Raw genomic sequence first — 16660 nt, 5'->3', positions numbered from 1 at the left:
TATTTGTATTTCAAAGTTTGCATTAAGTACCTGCTATATATCAGGTCAGTATAAGTGATAGATAACTCTGGGCTCCAAGAGCTAACATTCTATAAGGGAGGCAAATACATGACTAGATCATTACAATACTATACATGTGGACTTCCCTGGTGGTGCAGTGGTTAAGAATCCACCTGCCAATGCAGGGGACACGGGATTGAGCCCTGGTCCGGGAAGATCCCACGTGCCGCGGAGCAACTCAGCCCGTGTGCCACAACTACTGAGCCTGCACTCTAGAACCCGTGAACCACAACTACTGAGCCTGCGTGCTGCAACTACTGAAGCCTGCGCACCTAGAGCCTGTGCTCCACAGCAAGAGAAGCCACCGCAATGAGGGGTCCGTGCACCTCAACGAAGAGTAGCCCCAGCTCGCCCTAACTAGTAAAAGTCCATAAGCAGCAACGAAGACCCAAAGCAGCCCAAAATAAACAAATGAATAAATAAATTAAAAAATAATACTATATATGTGTGTGTATACATATTTAATCAATCATGGTATATAGCATGTTAAATAGAAGCATGTGAGTAAGCCCTGTAGGAACAAGAAAATTCCTGGTGGAGCAGGGGGCATAATAATTAATTTAGGCCTTGAGGGATGGATAGGAGTTTGTCTTGGTTTACTCAGGGTGTGGAGAGGCCATTCCTAATCTCGTCCTGTTAGGCAGCTTCTGCACCCAGGAAGGTAGGCAGAGAAAGACCTCATGTGCACATTCAGGGAGCGTTGGGAGAGGAGGCTGCAGGGGCCCCTTCCTAGGAGGGCCAGGCCAAGTCTGTTCCACTATGGGCCGTGGGGAGCCTTTGAAGGACTGTCCGCCTGAGGCCTAGGGGCACAAGGGGATATTTAGGATGGAGGCAAACACGTACTCAAGAGGCCATGAGAAGCTGAACCAAGTAGATGCAGGGTTGGAGATGGTAGGGCAGGTTTGAGAGTTGGTTAATTAGAATTTAGAATGTAACTTGGAGGGAGAGCCAGGGATAGGGGGAATCGTATGCCTTTTCTCTACCCAGTGCCTCGCCCTGAGCCTGGAACGGGACACAGTGCATGGAGGAAGGTAGGATTTCAAGGTCTTTGAAGCCTACTTCTAAGCGAGGGAGCAGGGGATGAGGATGCTTGAGGCTGTGGTGAACCTGGCCTAAGGAGGGGCTGGTGACGCTCAACCCCACCTCCAGGGAGATCTTGAGGAAGGCCCTTCAGGTCAGGAGGCAGCCACAGCCCCCCACCCAGCACCCGCCTGAGGCTTGGGGTAGGAGCGGACAGCCTGGGAGGAGAGCCTGGGAACCGGTCTGCCAACCAGTTTAACCAGGGACTGGTTTCGACTCCGGAGTTCAAAGGAGCTGGGTGCACTCCGTCCCTCCCAGCCAATGGGAGCAGCGGCCCTTAACCCTTCCCCCACTGTGCCCGGGGCAACGTCCAGGCGGCAGTTCATTCCGGGGAAGGGTCTGGTCTCTTTGGGGCATGAAATGGGTGGGGGTGACCTTGGTTATGGTTGGGGGTTGCCACCAGGCACCTGAGAGTGGGGAAACTGAGGAGAGAGGCTCCCGTGTTCTCCCCACCTCAGACTTCTCTCAGGATTGCCTCCTCCTGGCTGGGCGGTCCCTGGAGGACCCTGGCTTCTGGGTGGGTGCGGGGGGTGCTGGGGTTGGATTTCTGGGGTGATGAATATTCATCAGGCAAGCCAGCCTCTGCTTCTGTTTACTCAGCCGGGAAGGGCTGGGTTTCAGGTTCACCTTGACTCCTGGAGCTGCAGCGCCGCTGAGCAGGTACCCGCTCCTGCACCTGTTTCTGTCTCACCTGCTGCACAGCTGCTCCTACTCAGCTCTCCTGGCCTGAGCCTTGCCTGGCGTGGCACCCCGGAGGCACCCCTACCTCCCTCAGCCTCCCTCGGGGCAGCTCCTCCACTCAGCTCCTTCTCTAGGGAAGCTCTCGCCTTCAGCCCGGAGCGATCGGGATCACAGGTACAGGCAGAGGGTGGGCAGGAGGGGAAACCAAGGCACAGACCTCTGTCAGGGGACCCAGTTCTGCCTCCACAGCTGACAGGCCCAGCTGGGAGGGGGAACCAGGCACGCAGTCTCCCATCTCTCACTAGGTGGGCAGGCAGAACTCCACTCATCCCACTGGCTTCTTGGAGTAAATCCAGGCCTCCAACAGAGCTCCTTCTGGGAAAGTTTAACTCCAGAGCGGGGCTCTGTTAACTCTTGTGAGCTGGAGCCTACCACCTCCTACCCCCCAGCCTGGAGGATGTTTCTGGCTGGCCAGTAGGAACATCTCCCTGTCCTATCCAGGGTACCCCAGTCTCATGCAGAGTGAAGAAATACCACAGGGGCCCTGCAGAGAGATGGGGGATGGGGGTTCTGAGTTCTGTCTTGCAACATGGACGCTGACTTGCTCCCTCAATCCCCCTCCACCCTTCCACCTCCACCCCTGTCAATGGTTAACTTGTCCCAGCTCAGAAGGAGCCTAGCCCAGTCTGGGCAAGGCCCTTAGGAGAGCTCACAGAACCCAGCTGGCATGGTGGGGGCTGTCCTGGGATGCCTACATGCATGCCAGGGTGCTGACCACCATAGGCGGGGGGGGGGCAGGCTGTCCCGTGAGGCCCTTTGTGGGTTCCCAAGCTGTGCAAACAGCAGAGGTGTAGCTTACATCTTCAGGGCTGATTTCCATCATCCCATGGACGGCAAGGCCCCGGGGCAAGGGCCCTGCCCTCAGCGCGGCCTGCTCAGGGTCCTGCACAAGCAGACGTGTCACCAAACGCCGAGTCTGTTCAAAATCCCAAGTACCTTCCCTTCCCCCAGGCCTCCCTAGCCTCCTGTGACTAGGCATGGACATGTGGCTGTAGGCATCTGGCTCTTTGCAACTTTGGATACCTGGGAAGTTTGGCTATCGTGTCACTTTTTTTTTTTCTAAAGCAAATCAGATTTTACACTACTTTGGGGTAGCTCACTATGTAAAAGAATCTTATAGCCAGGTTATCTTGTGAAACAAAGAATAGTCCACTAATTTATCTGTTCCGCAAGTTCAGATTTCCATAGGTCAGGCTTGCCTAGGGGGCCAAACACCTGCTTACTGATGCGCGCATGTCCTCCTGGACAGGAGGGATAGCAAGGCGTGGCGAAAAGCACCTGGGAGAGACCAGAGTTCTCCAAGGCCAGGAGACAAGGGCACCAATGCCTTGGTGCCGTGGTAGAGGCTCCAGCGCAGGGTCCGAGGGCTATTCCGACCTCTCTCTGTGGTTTTCTGACACAGTTTGGTGGTTACTGTCGGTTCAGGAGCTGGATCCTCCACTCCCCAAGTTCCTTGGCAGTGGGAGGTGGTGGGGCTGTGGTCTTTGCCCCGGACCAGGTGGTGACTGGGGCACCCACAGGCCAAGCAAGCGCCCTGTTCCTCCTTCCCAGCCCTCCCCACAGTTCCTTCCAGAAACCCATTCTGGCACACCAAGTTCTGTGCAAGGCTGTGCTCAGCCCAGGTGGGGCAGACTGCCAAAGCAAAGCTCTCAGGCTATCCCCTTGGTGCGCTCACCTCTCCAGGGTGCCCTGAAGGTATTTATCTGACTACTCACCCCTCCTTCACTTTCTCTCTCTTTTTTTTTTTCCGTACGCGGGCCTCTCACTGCTGTGGCCTGTCCCGTTGCGGAGCACAGGCTCCGGATGCCCAGGCTCAGCAGCCATGGCTCACGGGCCCAGCCGCTCCGCGGCACGTGGGATCTTCCCGGACCGGGGCACAAACCCGTGTCCCCTGCATCGGCAGGCAGACTCTCAACCACTGCGCCACCAGGGAAGCCCCCTCCTTCACTTTCTAAGTGGGAGCTGCACTAGATCTCCCTGGGATTCTCTTGCTACTTGAGCTCAACTCGAGGGACAGAGCTGGCAAAGTGGGATCTGCTTCCTGCACAGAGAGGTGGGAAGCAATCCACGGGGTATCTGCTTTGGGCAAGGGGATGGGTATACGGAGGGCCAGGGGATGACTGCAACAAGAGGGCCATGGAGGCAGGCACTCAATTCATTCCAAGCCTAGGTCAGTATCCCGCTTTCATTTTTTCTGAATTTGATATGCTCCCCCTCTAAAAGAAATCCAGACTCATTATGGAAAATCTGGGAATCAAAAAATGGAGAGGAGGGCTTCCCTGGTGGCGCAGTGGTTGAGAGTCTGCCTGCCGATGCAGGGGACACGGGTTCGTGCCCTGGTCCGGGAAGATCCCACATGCCGCAGAGCCTGCGCATCCGGAGCCTGTGCTCTGCAACAGGAGAGGCCACAATAGTGAGAGGCCCGTGTACGGCTAAAAATAAATAAATAAAAACAAATAAATAAATGGAGAGGAGAAAACATCCCCTATTCCTTCTACATAAAGAAAACCAATATTAATCATTTGTCATATTTCTTTCTGGTCTTTTTAGAAAATGTAAATGTAGTTAAGACCATCAGGGTTTTTTTGTTTGTTTTTGGGGTTTTTTGGCCACGCCGCACAGCTTGCGGGATCTTAGTTCCCCACCAGGGGCTGAACCCAGGCCCTCGGGCCCTCAGCAGTGAAACGGTGGAGTCCTAACCACTGGACCGCCAGGCAATTCCCAAGACCATCAGTTTTTAAAAGGAGGTGACACGTTTGCCTGGGCTTAGGCCGGCTGACCATCTAGCTTTCTGTACTGTGTACTGTGGCTATCGCACCCTCCTCCTCAGGACTTTCACAGCCCATGCCACGGAGTCCTGAGAACCAGACCACCAATCCCTCCGGGCCCAGAGATGTCTCCATTTCTCATTGCTCTGCGTGCTTTTTCATTGATCTTAATTCCTCCAGTCTATGCTCTCTTCTTCTTGTGGTGTCCAGACTACTTCATCTGCCAGAACTTCGACTAGCTCAGGCGGCAACTTTGTGGAAATTAGTAAAAGGCTAGGCCACATCTGTGTCACGCAGGGGTGAAGCCTGGATTTCAGCCCCCTTGCCCCACCTCTTGTGGGGTATCCTTATGGAGGGTCCAGCCTGTGATAACCAGATCCCACATGTACCTCTTGGCCACACCAAACATCCTTCCAAATGTTCAGGTCCCCTTCAAACCCCTGTCCTTGTGGAAGCCGTATGGGGAAGGGGACCCACCCCTCAGTAATTATCACATTAGCATAAATGTTATTGAATACTTTGCAAAGCATGTCTACCTCCTGGGCAGGAATTAACGTTAGAGCTAAATGTTAGGGCTGAAAGGGATGGGTGAGGACACCGAGGTCCAGAGAAGTAACTTGCCAGAGGTCACGAGGCTGGAACAGTCCTCGGGACTTCCCGCTCCCAGCCTGACATTTCTCGCCCTTAGAAAAACCCCGGCTGCTCATTTAGTCATGGTGGGGACCACTGGGAAGTCCAAATTACTCTGACCGTCACAAATCCTATTTAATTTTGTAATGAATTCCAAGTAGAATGAACAGGGTGTTTCTGTCCGTCTGATACCAGCTGACCATCTGTCCACTCCTGGCAGCAGGGCCTGGAGGTACAGCGGGAATAGCATGGGAAGGTGGCAAAGGCCTGGCTGCTGTGTGACCGGGGCGAGCTCTTCCCCTTCCTGCAGCCCCAAGGGGCCTGGAGTGTCAAAGCTGCCTGGCAGTGGTGTTTGGTTGTCCCATTGTCCCCTCCGCCTGGCTCAGATGGCGTCCCCATGGATGTCTTCTTGGCCACCCCTTCCCCAGACCCCTCTCTCTCCTGATATACCCCAAAAGTATTGCATCACCTACCTGAATCCTGGGTTCATTTGGCCCCAGGCTTCAATTCTTTCAAGCCCAGGCTATGAAAATAGCCCACATTTGGGAGACTAGAAAGGGGCCCCCGCCCCTTCACCCCACTGACCCCTTTCTCTACATCCCCTGCTCCTGCAGAAAGGCCCACCCTCGGGTGTGAGAGCACCATGACCGAAGTTGGTTGGTGGAAGCTGACTTTCCTCCGGAAAAAGAAATCCACTCCCAAGGTGCTGTATGAGATCCCTGACACCTACACCCAAACTGAGGGCGGCGCAGAGCCCCCAAGGCCTGACGGCGGGGGCCCCAACAGCAACTTTAACACCCGCCTGGAGAAGATTGTGGACAAGAACACGAAGGGCAAGCACGTCAAAGTCTCCAATTCGGGCCGCTTCAAGGAGAAGAAAAAGGTCCGAGCCACGCTGGCAGAGAACCCCAACCTCTTTGATGACAGGGAGGGCAAAGGACAGTGAAGGGGGCCAAGCAGGACGCTAGCACCTCCCCACTCCCTGCCATCAGCCGGATCTGAGACGGGAGCTCGCCACGCTGGCCTCTTTGGCCACAGCTGAAGCCTCGGCGGCAGTCGATGCCTGCTGGCAGGAAACGTCTGGTTTTAGGTTTGTATTTATGTGCTCCAGCTTTCTGGAAGGCCTGAGAGGTCCCAGGTCCTCCCGCCCTCCCCCACCACACACAAAGGCACTCCAGTTCAAGGATGAAAAGTCCCACTCAGGAAGGACAGCCCTCCTCGAAGAGGTGGAAGCACCAGAAGGGAGGTGGGCGTGGAAGGAATGTAACAGGGAGCTGGACAGACCTCACCCCCTCCTGGGACACAGGGTCAAGGGTGAGTTTGAATTGCTGCTCCCTCTACTTTCTCTACCTGTGATTATTCTCTGGATCGATTCTGAGAGTGCATTTTCCAGAAGCCACGTGATGCGGGGTGGCTTCCTGGAGCTGAGGCAGAGATGCTGAACTTGAGCTCACCTCCTAACTCAGGTGGGAAACTTCCTGGAACTCTGCCCCCAGGTGCAGGGGGAGGGCAACCCTGGCACTCCCTAGGGGGTGCTGCAGAAGGCCAGATTAGGGACCCCACGGGTTTCTGCACATACCCTCAAAGGAAAGCTACACTGCCCCGCGGGTCCAAACTCAGAAAGGAGGTGGGAGGCTCTGACAGGAGCCCTCCTCCCCCTACTAGTATTTAAGATGGATCAGCCTCAGAGGTGAGTCCTGCAGCCTTGAATTTTGTTTAAAAAAATCCTCGTAGGTTTCTCTTTGTGTAATAAACAATGCTGCAGAAGCAGAGAACCTGTTTATGCTCCAGTCTTGCATTTACTGAGATGCTGTTTTTCATGCCTTTACTCTTTTTTACTTTGTGTTCGAACTATTCCTCTCAAGCACCAGGAAGGGTCCCCAGGTGTAAAAATGTAGCACCTGGGTCACTAACTTCACCACCAAGCCATCTTTAGCATCTGGAGATGAAGAGAGTAAAGGAGGGCGCTAGTTACACCTCAGCAAGAGAGGCTGTCAGGGGCTCCAAGAGAATGGAGTAGACCTTTGGTGACCAATCCCCAAATCTCAGTGGTTTGGTTTGGGATCCAGATGCAAATTCTGGTTCCCCCCTTAGTAGCTGTGTGATGTGGGGGAACATTAAAGAGAAAAAAAAAGCAGCAACAGCAACAATAACAAAAAACACCTCCTCTGAGCCTGTTTCCTCTTCTGTAAAAGGGGCTGTAATAATACCTATTTCACAGGGGGTGGTCAGTATTAAGTGGCCCGTAAGTAGTCCTATAGTAGGTGCCCAGTGAATATCGGTTTCCTTCCCCTTCCTTTATGAAGGAACTCCACTATAGCCCACAGCTACCGTTTAAGGACAAGGAGAGAGCTTACTCCCTATGCTGTTAGGTCCAGACCCAGGAGCTGAGAACTGGAAAATATTGGCCAAATCTTTGGAGCTCATGGTGGGAACAGAGAGAGACCAAGGTGACAACTAAACAATGTGATTCTGTGGCTTCCAGGTCAGCTCCTCGCAGGCTACTGGGCCACCCCAGGGAGGTACTCAGGAAATTTACCAAAACAAACAGACCTGTACAAGGGTGCCTTTGTTAGGTGGCCTCACCCAGGCCACAGAGAACTCTGAGGATGAGTGTGGGAGACCAGGGGCCAGAGGGAGGGAAGGCGGGCTCAGGTGTGCTGCCTTCCCCAAAGCCTCTTCCCGTATCCCTCCCCACCACATGGAACTTTCTAGGGTCCCATCAATCACTCAGCCCATAAGGCCTCCCATGGAGGAGCTGACTTTCCCAGGGCTGCAGCTCTGCCTAGGGTTAGCAGCTGACACTCACAGAGGGCTTCTGACAGGCTAGGCGCTGTGACAAGTCCTCCACAAGGGTCCTCCTTTAACTCAGCACAGGTGCTATCAGTATCGCTGTTTTCCACTTTTCCAGGTACATTAGCTGAGGCTTAGAGAGGTCAAGTCACTAGCCCTAGGTCAGGGCTTGCAGTGGCCGAGCTGGGACGGAGGCCAGAGCTGTGCACATGACTGCTGCACCACACAGCCCCTTCCACACTTGATTTTTATCTGCTTAGGGAAGGGAAACTGAGGCTCAGAACAAGGAAAGGAGCACAGTCACCTTCTGCAGAAGGGGAGGTGGGGTTATGCCTGGGCCTCGGGATCCTGGACGGCAAGCACCATCCGATGGGGCTGCCCAGACCCTGGAACCAGTGAGGGAAAGTCAACCAGCTTCAAAGGTGAGTGTCCCCTGTGACCCCAGACGGTAGGGACCTGCCACTTCAGCCATCCTGAGGTTCCCTGAGGCAAGGGGGGGGGTGAGGTTGGGCCCTGGGCCACTGACCCGTGGTTCTATCTCATGCTGGCAACGCATGCACCACCACCCCTCTTAGGTGAGAGAGTCTGCAGGCCCCCCTGCCCCATGCTTGCCACCCCACTCCACGGCCCAAAGTGATGTCCGCGGAATCTTCCAGGGAAACTCCACATATATCCCTAAGCTGGGGGATGGATGAATGGGGGTGGGGGGAGGTACTAAAAGCCAAAGGGAGATCTGGCTGCCCAGGGAGTCAGAGCCAAGGCGGCTGCAAGTGTTCACGAGGCCGGGGCAGGAGGAGGAGGAAGCGAGGGTGCAGATACGTGCGGGAGCCGGGAGAGGCTGTGGGTTATCGACCACAGTTTCACTGGGACAAGACCCAGGGGTGGCAAGGGGGAAAGGGGGAGCAGGGAGGGCCGACCAGAACTGGCCTGCGCTGCCCAGGAGGGGCCAACCCTGGGCTTCGGGCTCCCCCTGCTGGACGCCCAACCTCCCAGAGGGGAGAAGCCAGTTGGGAGGAGTTGCTTAATTCCCCAACTCCCCTCAATCCTGGGGGGCGGGGACGAGACTGGGCTCGATTGAACATTAATATCATGCGTGGCTGACAAGCTTTTATTATAGACTCGGCACAGTGATTGTCAGGCAGAGGAGAGGAACAGCTGAGACCAGGCCCAAAGCAGGGGGGATACACAGCCCCCAACAATGCAAACAGGACACGGTAGGGAAGGGCACCCCAGCACCCTCTCCCGCAGGTGGCCACAGGATTACTGTTGTGCCTTCCTGCACCCAGGCTTAAGGGGGGCCAACACCCAGAGGGCCGCCCTTGGAGGAGGGAGTCAGTAACAGACACGGAAGCACACGCCCATGCAGTGGAATGAAGCAGTTTACAGGGTAGCAAGCTCAGGGCCAATGTGTACAAATAGTCAGTTCTCTGATCCCGGCTTAGTCACAGCAAACATTTGCCCAGCCTGGCTCCTCTCCGAAGCCTGTAGGCCACTCACCCAGGTTGTCCCTGGTCACCAGACTTGGGCTCGAGGAAAGCAAATACTACAGCTCAGCACAGGCCTCGGCCAAGGGTGACTGAAGAATCCAATTGTGAGGGTGGGAGGTGGTTGCTTTAGAAGTTGAGGCTAGTGCATTGGGTCACCTGGGGGCGGGGGTGGTCTTGTTGAAAGCTGAGTGAGATTCAGTGGGTCTGGGCTGGGCTCCCAAGTGATGCTGCTGCTGCTGGCCTGTGGACCACACTGCAAGTAGCAGGCATCTACTACTGGGGGGTCTCAACCTCGGCTGCACAGAATTCCCCGAGGACCTTTTAACCTTCCCCAAGTCCGGGCTGCACTCACACTGGTCAGATCATCTCTGAGGGTGGGTCTGGGCACCAGGGTTTTTAAAGCTCCTCGGTAATTCCAGTGAGGATGAAAACCAGTGATCTAGGAGTCATCATCAGTTGGGGGTGGGGGTGGGGGTAAAAGGATGTGTGAGTGTCAGAAAAGTATAATTTCTATTATTTAATTTTATACCTGGAAAGTAAAATACATATAAATGTATGTATATATGTATTTCACATACATATAGTTTTTATAACCAAATATGGAAAGTAAAGCTTGATGAAAAGCTTCCTGATACGTAGGTACCAGCACAAGTCCCTTCTACAAAACTCCTGTCTGACAGTGACAGAACCCTCATTACCTAACCTACACCCTCCTAGGCAGCCCCAATTGTTTGAAATCTCTTCCCATATTGAGATGAAATGTACTTCTGTGCAGCTTCCACCTGTGGGTCCTTTGGAGCTACAGAGAATAAATTCAGTCTCTTTTCCACATTGCTGTGCTAATGGAAGGCAGCTATCAGTTGGGTTAAGTGGTATAAAAATATCCTATTAGTAAATGAGATAGTTAAGGTACTTTTCGTTGCAAGCAACACAAATAGATAATGGCCAGTTTAAGCAGAAAAAAAAGATTTTTTTTTTTTGTAAAGAGATAATGGGTTTTCTGAGGTAGGAGGAGGAATTGCACAGCCCAGACACAGGAAGGAGGGGTCCAGGGACTGCTGAGGGAGTTGCAAGAGCAGCACCCAGAGGCCGTTGCTTCTAGGCGGCCATTATTGACTTGGCTACAGACACTCCTATGCTCTGAGTCCCTCCGTTTCAAATTTCAAATTGGTGACGAGAAAAAACAATTGGCTAGATTGGCTCAGGTGCTTCTGCTGGGACCAACGGGCTTTGGCCGGTACGACTGTCACGTGATAACAGACAAGGCTGCGGTGGGCCCAGGCCCTGTCACCAGAAAAGGGAATCACACCAGATGCTACCCCTAGAGGGAGCTATTCCAATAAATCATAGTTAAGGTCAAGAATAATTATGGGATTATTTTACATTTGTGATCGTCCATGCCACTGTTAGACTCCACTAGACCAGCTGACTACAGAGAACTCTCTGAAGGGCCCTGAATATAAGAGGTGGGAAGGGAAATGCATTGAGTTTAGAAGGGCCTGGCTCCTGATCCCATACCCTCTCTTAGCACGGATCCCAGCTCCAGTCAGCGCCAGCAGATTGGGAGTCAGGGTGCAAGTCTCTCATAGAGCCAGTCTTCCTCCCCTCGGTGGGTCATGGGCCCCAAGGGGGAGTCTCCTGTCGGTAGGCCCCGTCGAAAAGCGATCCGGTCATGCAGGCGGTTGGTTTGGCCTTGCCAGAACTCCATTACTTGGGGGTACAGGGTGTAGCCACCCCTACAAGGAGAAGCAGAGGCTTCGGTGCTCTGCGCGTTTGTCCAGCCAGGCAACCCCACCACCCTCCGCGCCATCCCAGCGCCCCGTGAAGGGAATTGCTGGCGTGCATCAAACAAGGGTTGCCAGGAAGGAGGAGATCTGTAATTCCACGGACAGGGTGGCTTTAAGTAAGCACGAGGGTCCCAGTGTCCCTTTCTAGACGACCACCAGGTATCACTCACCAGTATTTTGGCTTCGGCACCTCTTGTTCCTGGTAGAGTTGCTCCAGTTCCTCATTTTTCTTTCTCAGATACTGTCCAGGGGAAGGAGATGGAGGAAGGGCCAGACCCAGTCAGTGATTCACTTAATCACCACTTACTGGGCATGTGCTCTTGTGCCAGGTGCTGGGGACACTGGTGCGCAAACCCGGCTGGCCTCTGGCCTCTAGGGGCACAGTCCAATGGGAGGGTCAGACAGATACAGGAGGCCTGTTCCCTGCTCGCCAAATCCACGTCCCCCAGGGAGACCATCCATTTCACTTTGCTGGAGAGAGAGGGCCCTGGCATCCCCTGGGGACAGCCTCTGGGGCTGAGCCAAAGCACTACCACCCAGAGGACTAAGGAGAAGCCCCACTCACCTCCCGATCAGGGATCACGGAACTCTGGTGACTGACCACAGCCCCAATCTGGCTGCTCTTGGGGCGGGAGTGGAAGTAGCACTCGGCCTCCTCCTCGGGCAGCTTCTTCACGGGACCCTCCACTCGCACCTGCACAGGGATGGTCCTGGTTAGACGGCATTCCGTTCCACCTGCCCCCCCAACCAGTAGAGGCCCCAGTCCTCTCTGTTCTTCTCTTTATCCACTGCCCCGTCACGCCTGACTCCAGCTAGCCCAGCTAAGTGAGAGCCGTTTGAAAGGCAGGATGTTTGCCCAGCCTGGGCACCCTCACCAGGTTCATTCATAAACTCAGGCCCTTCCCACCCCTGCCCACCCCAGTCTGTCCCAGGAATGCACACTCACCTGACGGTTTAGGGGCTCCCAGTAGAAGACAAGGGAAGCAAAGGGATTAGAGTCCTGGAAAGGAAATAGAATCCACAGACAGTCATCAGGACAGAAGTGAGGATGCCTCCAGCATGGGGGGAAGGCAGGGAGTCTGCATCGCACAGGCCCACTGCTGATGCATTTACTGTAACGTCTCATTTTTAAATCCTCAAAGGTAGGCCAACTTTTACAGGTGTGGAGACAGGCTCAGAGAGGTTAAGTCACGTGCCCAGGTTCACACGGTAAATGGGCCAGAGGGACTCCAAAGTGACGCTTGCCATTTCTCTCACCCATAGATTTGCAAATCCTCAGAAATGTATGTTTGGCTGCACTGGACTCAGGGAAGGGCACTCATTTTGGATTCACAAATTGAATGCATACGAAGTGCCAACTCTGTGCTCAACACCGGGACAGGTGCTGGGGGTATAACAGAGATACCACAGATGCAGCCTCTGACCCCAAGGAGCTTACGGTTTACCAGAGGACACAAACATTAATCACATAATCCCACAAATACATGCATGGTTAGAAACTAAAAAAACGGCAGCAAGGAAAGTTGCCAGCTATAATGACTGCAAACAGTGCAAGGGGCCGACTCAGCCTGGGAGTCCAGAAGGCTTTCCTGAGGAGGTAACGTGGGGGCTGGACCCAAAGGAACAGGAGCTACTCAGGTAAACATAGGGAGGTAGGGGTGCCTACAGAGAGCACTCATCCGCGGCAGAGAGAAGGGCAAGTGCAAAGGCCCGCGGGCGGGATGGTGCCTGGGCACAGCCGGCAAGTGGGTTGGGGCAGCTATGGCATGAGAAGGTGACCAATGAGCCAGGGCTGGACCCTGCAGGCCCAGGAAGGATTTACCGTGAACCCTCACCAGCTCTTGTCCCTTTCGACTCCCGAAGTTAGTGAAGAAGCGGAAGCCATCCTTGCCAAAGCCCTTCAGCAGCACCATGCGGGCGGACGGTTTCCCATCTCTGTGGCGAAGAGCAGAGCACCGTGGTCAGAGCCGCTCCCCACAGGATGTCTGAGCAGCCCTACACCTGTACCCCCTGATTCTGCACTGTCTGTGCACTCAGGCTGCCCATGGGAATTTGTCCTGGAGGTGCAGTATGACACCATTGCCTAGGGCTCTGTAATGGACCGAACTGGGTTCCCCTAAAATTCAGTTTTGAAGCCCTAACCCGCAATGTGACTATATTTGCAGGCAGGGCCTTTAGGGAGATAATTAAGGTTAAATGAGGTCATAAGAGTGGGACTCTAATCTAGCAGGCCTGGTGTCCTTATAAGAAGAGGAAGAGACACCAGAGCCCTCTCTCCCTGCACACACAAAGGGAAGGCCATGTGAGGACACAGCAAAAAAGGTGTCCATCTGTAAGCCAGGAAGAGAGGCCTCACTAGAAACCAACTCTGACAGCACCTTGACCTTGGACTTCTAGCCTCCGGAACTGTGAGAAAATAAATCTCTGTTGTTTAAGCCCCCCCAGTCTGTGGTACTTTGTTATGGTGGCCCAAGCAAACTAGCTCTGGGGGATATCTGGGGGCACAGTACAAGAGCCCTGCCTTCAAGGCCTTGTGCTTTAGTGAGTGGGGGACAAGCAGAGTTGAATAAGAGGCTAATATAAGAGATGTCTCAAGGGGTTTATTATGGATTGTCAAATGAATGACACAAACAAGCACTGCGCTAGATTTCAAGAGAGGAAGAGGGCTTTATGGAGAGGTTCCAGGAGATCTGCCTCTCAAAGAGCAGATGGGAACTGGGGAGACCGGGAGATGCAGGAGACAAAGGTGTGTCTATTGGGGGGTGGGTGCATCGAGGGCAGAGATGAATGAGGCACTACATTTTATCATTGAAATGGAATTGAGTAAAGTCTAATCTTTGGTTTAGAGGTAAGGACACTGAGGTCCAGAGAGGACAAGTTACTTGCCTGAGGCCACACAGCATGTTAATAACACAACTAGAATCATAAAGTTGTCATCCATCAAATTGAGAGCTTCCTAAGTTTCCTACTTGATCTGTACCCACCTTCAGAAGGGCCCACAGCTGTGCCTACCTGGTACAGGTAGCAAGACACATGGCATTGGCTTCCCCTATGTCAGGACACTGAACAGCCTCCTCAAACCAGGCAGCAAACTGCTTCATGGGGTTCAGGGAGGTCAGCTGAGTCTCCTCAAACGCCTGGGAAGGGAGAGTTTTATTTCATTTAACAAACACATGTAGTGCATACTGTGTACGTGGCTCTGTTCTAGGCACTTTTCAAATATTAACTCATTTAGTCCTCATAACAACTATCTCATAACAAAAAACACGAAAAGGTGAATAGGTCCCACACCTACTGATGGACAAATCAGGGTTTCATGTCATGGGTGTCAAACCTATCACCTGGGGAGCCTAAAAAATAAGACAGATTCCTGGGCTCCACCCTGTAAATTCTCATTCAGTAGGTCTGAGGTTTAATGAAAACTTGCATGTTTAACATGCATTTCTGGAAATGCTCACATGCAATCAGATTTGGTAACCAGGCCCTGGGCCCAAATTCCAAAATAATTCTCTTGGTTTCTCTCCTGAGGAGGGAAAAGGCAGTAAGAGCCAGGAGCTTTCTCCTCCCCTCCTGCGTAAAACAGCCCTCCTACCCCACGTGTTACTTACTTATCAAACATGTATAAGCTAATTATCACTGTTCTAGGCACTTTTCAAATATCAAAGTCCATAATATCCCCGTGAGGTCAGTACTATCACTTCACAGGTGAGGAAACAGAGGCCCAGGGAGGTGAGTAAACCGCCCAAGGGGTGCGCGGAGCGACCTGCAGGATATCCAGGCAGACCCCCGAGTGCGCGCCCTGAGCCCCTAAGACAAGCTGCCTCTGGAGTCCACCTTCATCCTCGTTTCCCCGGAACACCTTCCCCCTTGATTGTCTTTGAACCCCCTTCTCCCACGGAGGTGACCCCGAGCCCCAAGGGGTGGACCAGAAACCCCAGGTTATCCCTCCCATTCCCCTCCGCTCCGGAGATGACTCGGATCCCCTGTGCCCCCGCCCCTGCGGAGGCCCTGCGGGGCGGCGGCACCTCTCGGTCCCCGCGGTAACTCTTGCGCATCGGTCCCAGGTCCATGACAGCACCGCGACTGCACAGGTGGCGGAGGCAGCGGGGCCACTCGGCGGGTCGCCCGAAGGTCACGATGACGCCCCGTAGCCCGAACGTCATGGGGCCGCAGGCCACGTGACCCGGCGTCGCTCCGCGCTGGGTTCCGTTGGGTTCGGAACCAGTTTCTTAGCCCGGGAATCTACGCCGGCAAGGAAGAACTTGCCAGTTGCCGAGCCAGGCCCACAGGCCCCAAGTCCTCCGAGCCAATGGGAGCCAATAGGAAGCCAGGGTTGGTGGAGGGAGCCGGGCGCGGAGATGCCATTGGTCAGAGTTTTCCAAGAGCGAGGCCAATTAGAGCAAGAACGGAGGAACCCTGCAGCCAATGGACGGCGCCTCCGGGGGCGGGAGCAGAGAGACAAGGAAATGCTGTCACCGCCGTTAACACGCACGTGGAGTTTGTTAAAGGTATAGGAAATGAAGCGGTCCTGGCTGGGGACGGGGAATGAGCCGCTGGGGGCTTGAGGGGAGTAGTCAGTATCAAGGGGCCGGCCCCTAGCAGGTGCCTGAAGGCCAGCTTAGTGCAGAAAGTACCCGTCGGAGGAGGCTGGTGCCAGGAAAGGACAAATGGAAAACGGAATTAGGGGCCAGACTCGGAGGCAAGGTGATGTGGAGACACAGAAAGGGGCGATCTGGTGGGAGGGAGAAATTGGCGTTCAAGAGTGGGACAGGTTGCAAATGACTTGTGGATCTCACGGGATAGGTACTGTATAGTGTGTGAGTATGGGGAGGTACTCTGGGGTCTGGGGAGGAGCAGTCTTACCAAGACTATGGTAAGAAAGCAGATGGCTGAATGAGAAAGGGGAAGAGGGAAATTTGGGATCAAGCCATCCCAGACCAGAACCATCTTCCAACTCGGAATCCTCTCTCTCCAGCCTCATTGCTATAACCTGGGTCAGAGCATGCTGCTCCCTTTCCTCATGGTTTCCCCTTTTGTGGTTGCAGCAGAGTTCACACTAGCCAGTGTTCTGGTAGATGGAAAGATTGCCCCACCTCTCCCGGGCCACCCCCATCTTTGTCGTTTCCCCTTTTTCACATTTTGCCCTTTCTAGGTAGCTGGAGTGTAGCTTCCAGGTCAGTGCCAGCCATAAAGGAGGGCACAGGGGAGCAGGTGGCTATGCAAAAGTCACTTGCAGGCTGTGGACTCAGGGCTGAGAAATAGGACACCTGCCAGTGCCCATTCCAGCTTTGACCGGGCTGGGGCAGCCTTGGGT

General features: G+C 54.1%; 2 protein-coding genes across 2 annotated transcripts; one reads left to right on the top strand and one right to left on the bottom strand.

Annotated features, from left to right (window-relative positions):
• The first annotated feature begins 1785 nt into the window (after positions 1-1785).
• On the top strand, positions 1786-7054 carry PRR15L (proline rich 15 like). Its single transcript, XM_082679370.1, has 2 exons — positions 1786-1995; positions 5894-7054. The coding sequence occupies exon 2, from the start codon at positions 5923-5925 to the stop codon at positions 6223-6225; it is 303 nt and encodes a 100-aa protein (XP_082535496.1). The 5' UTR covers positions 1786-1995; positions 5894-5922; the 3' UTR covers positions 6226-7054.
• A 3026-nt stretch (positions 7055-10080) lies between these two features.
• On the bottom strand, positions 10081-15637 carry PNPO (pyridoxamine 5'-phosphate oxidase). The gene is made up of 7 exons (XM_082679183.1): positions 15372-15637; positions 14359-14483; positions 13182-13281; positions 12293-12346; positions 11912-12040; positions 11517-11587; positions 10081-11295 (listed from the first exon to the last, which is right to left on the bottom strand). The coding sequence occupies exons 1-7, from the start codon at positions 15507-15509 to the stop codon at positions 11127-11129; spliced, it is 786 nt and encodes a 261-aa protein (XP_082535309.1). The 5' UTR covers positions 15510-15637; the 3' UTR covers positions 10081-11126.
• Positions 15638-16660: the final 1023 nt, after the last annotated feature.

The sequence above is a fragment of the Grampus griseus genome (assembly GCF_964374135.1).
Source record: "Grampus griseus genome assembly, chromosome: 20".
NCBI lineage: Eukaryota > Metazoa > Chordata > Mammalia > Artiodactyla > Delphinidae > Grampus > Grampus griseus.
This window is presented reverse-complemented; position numbering and strand designations above follow the sequence as displayed.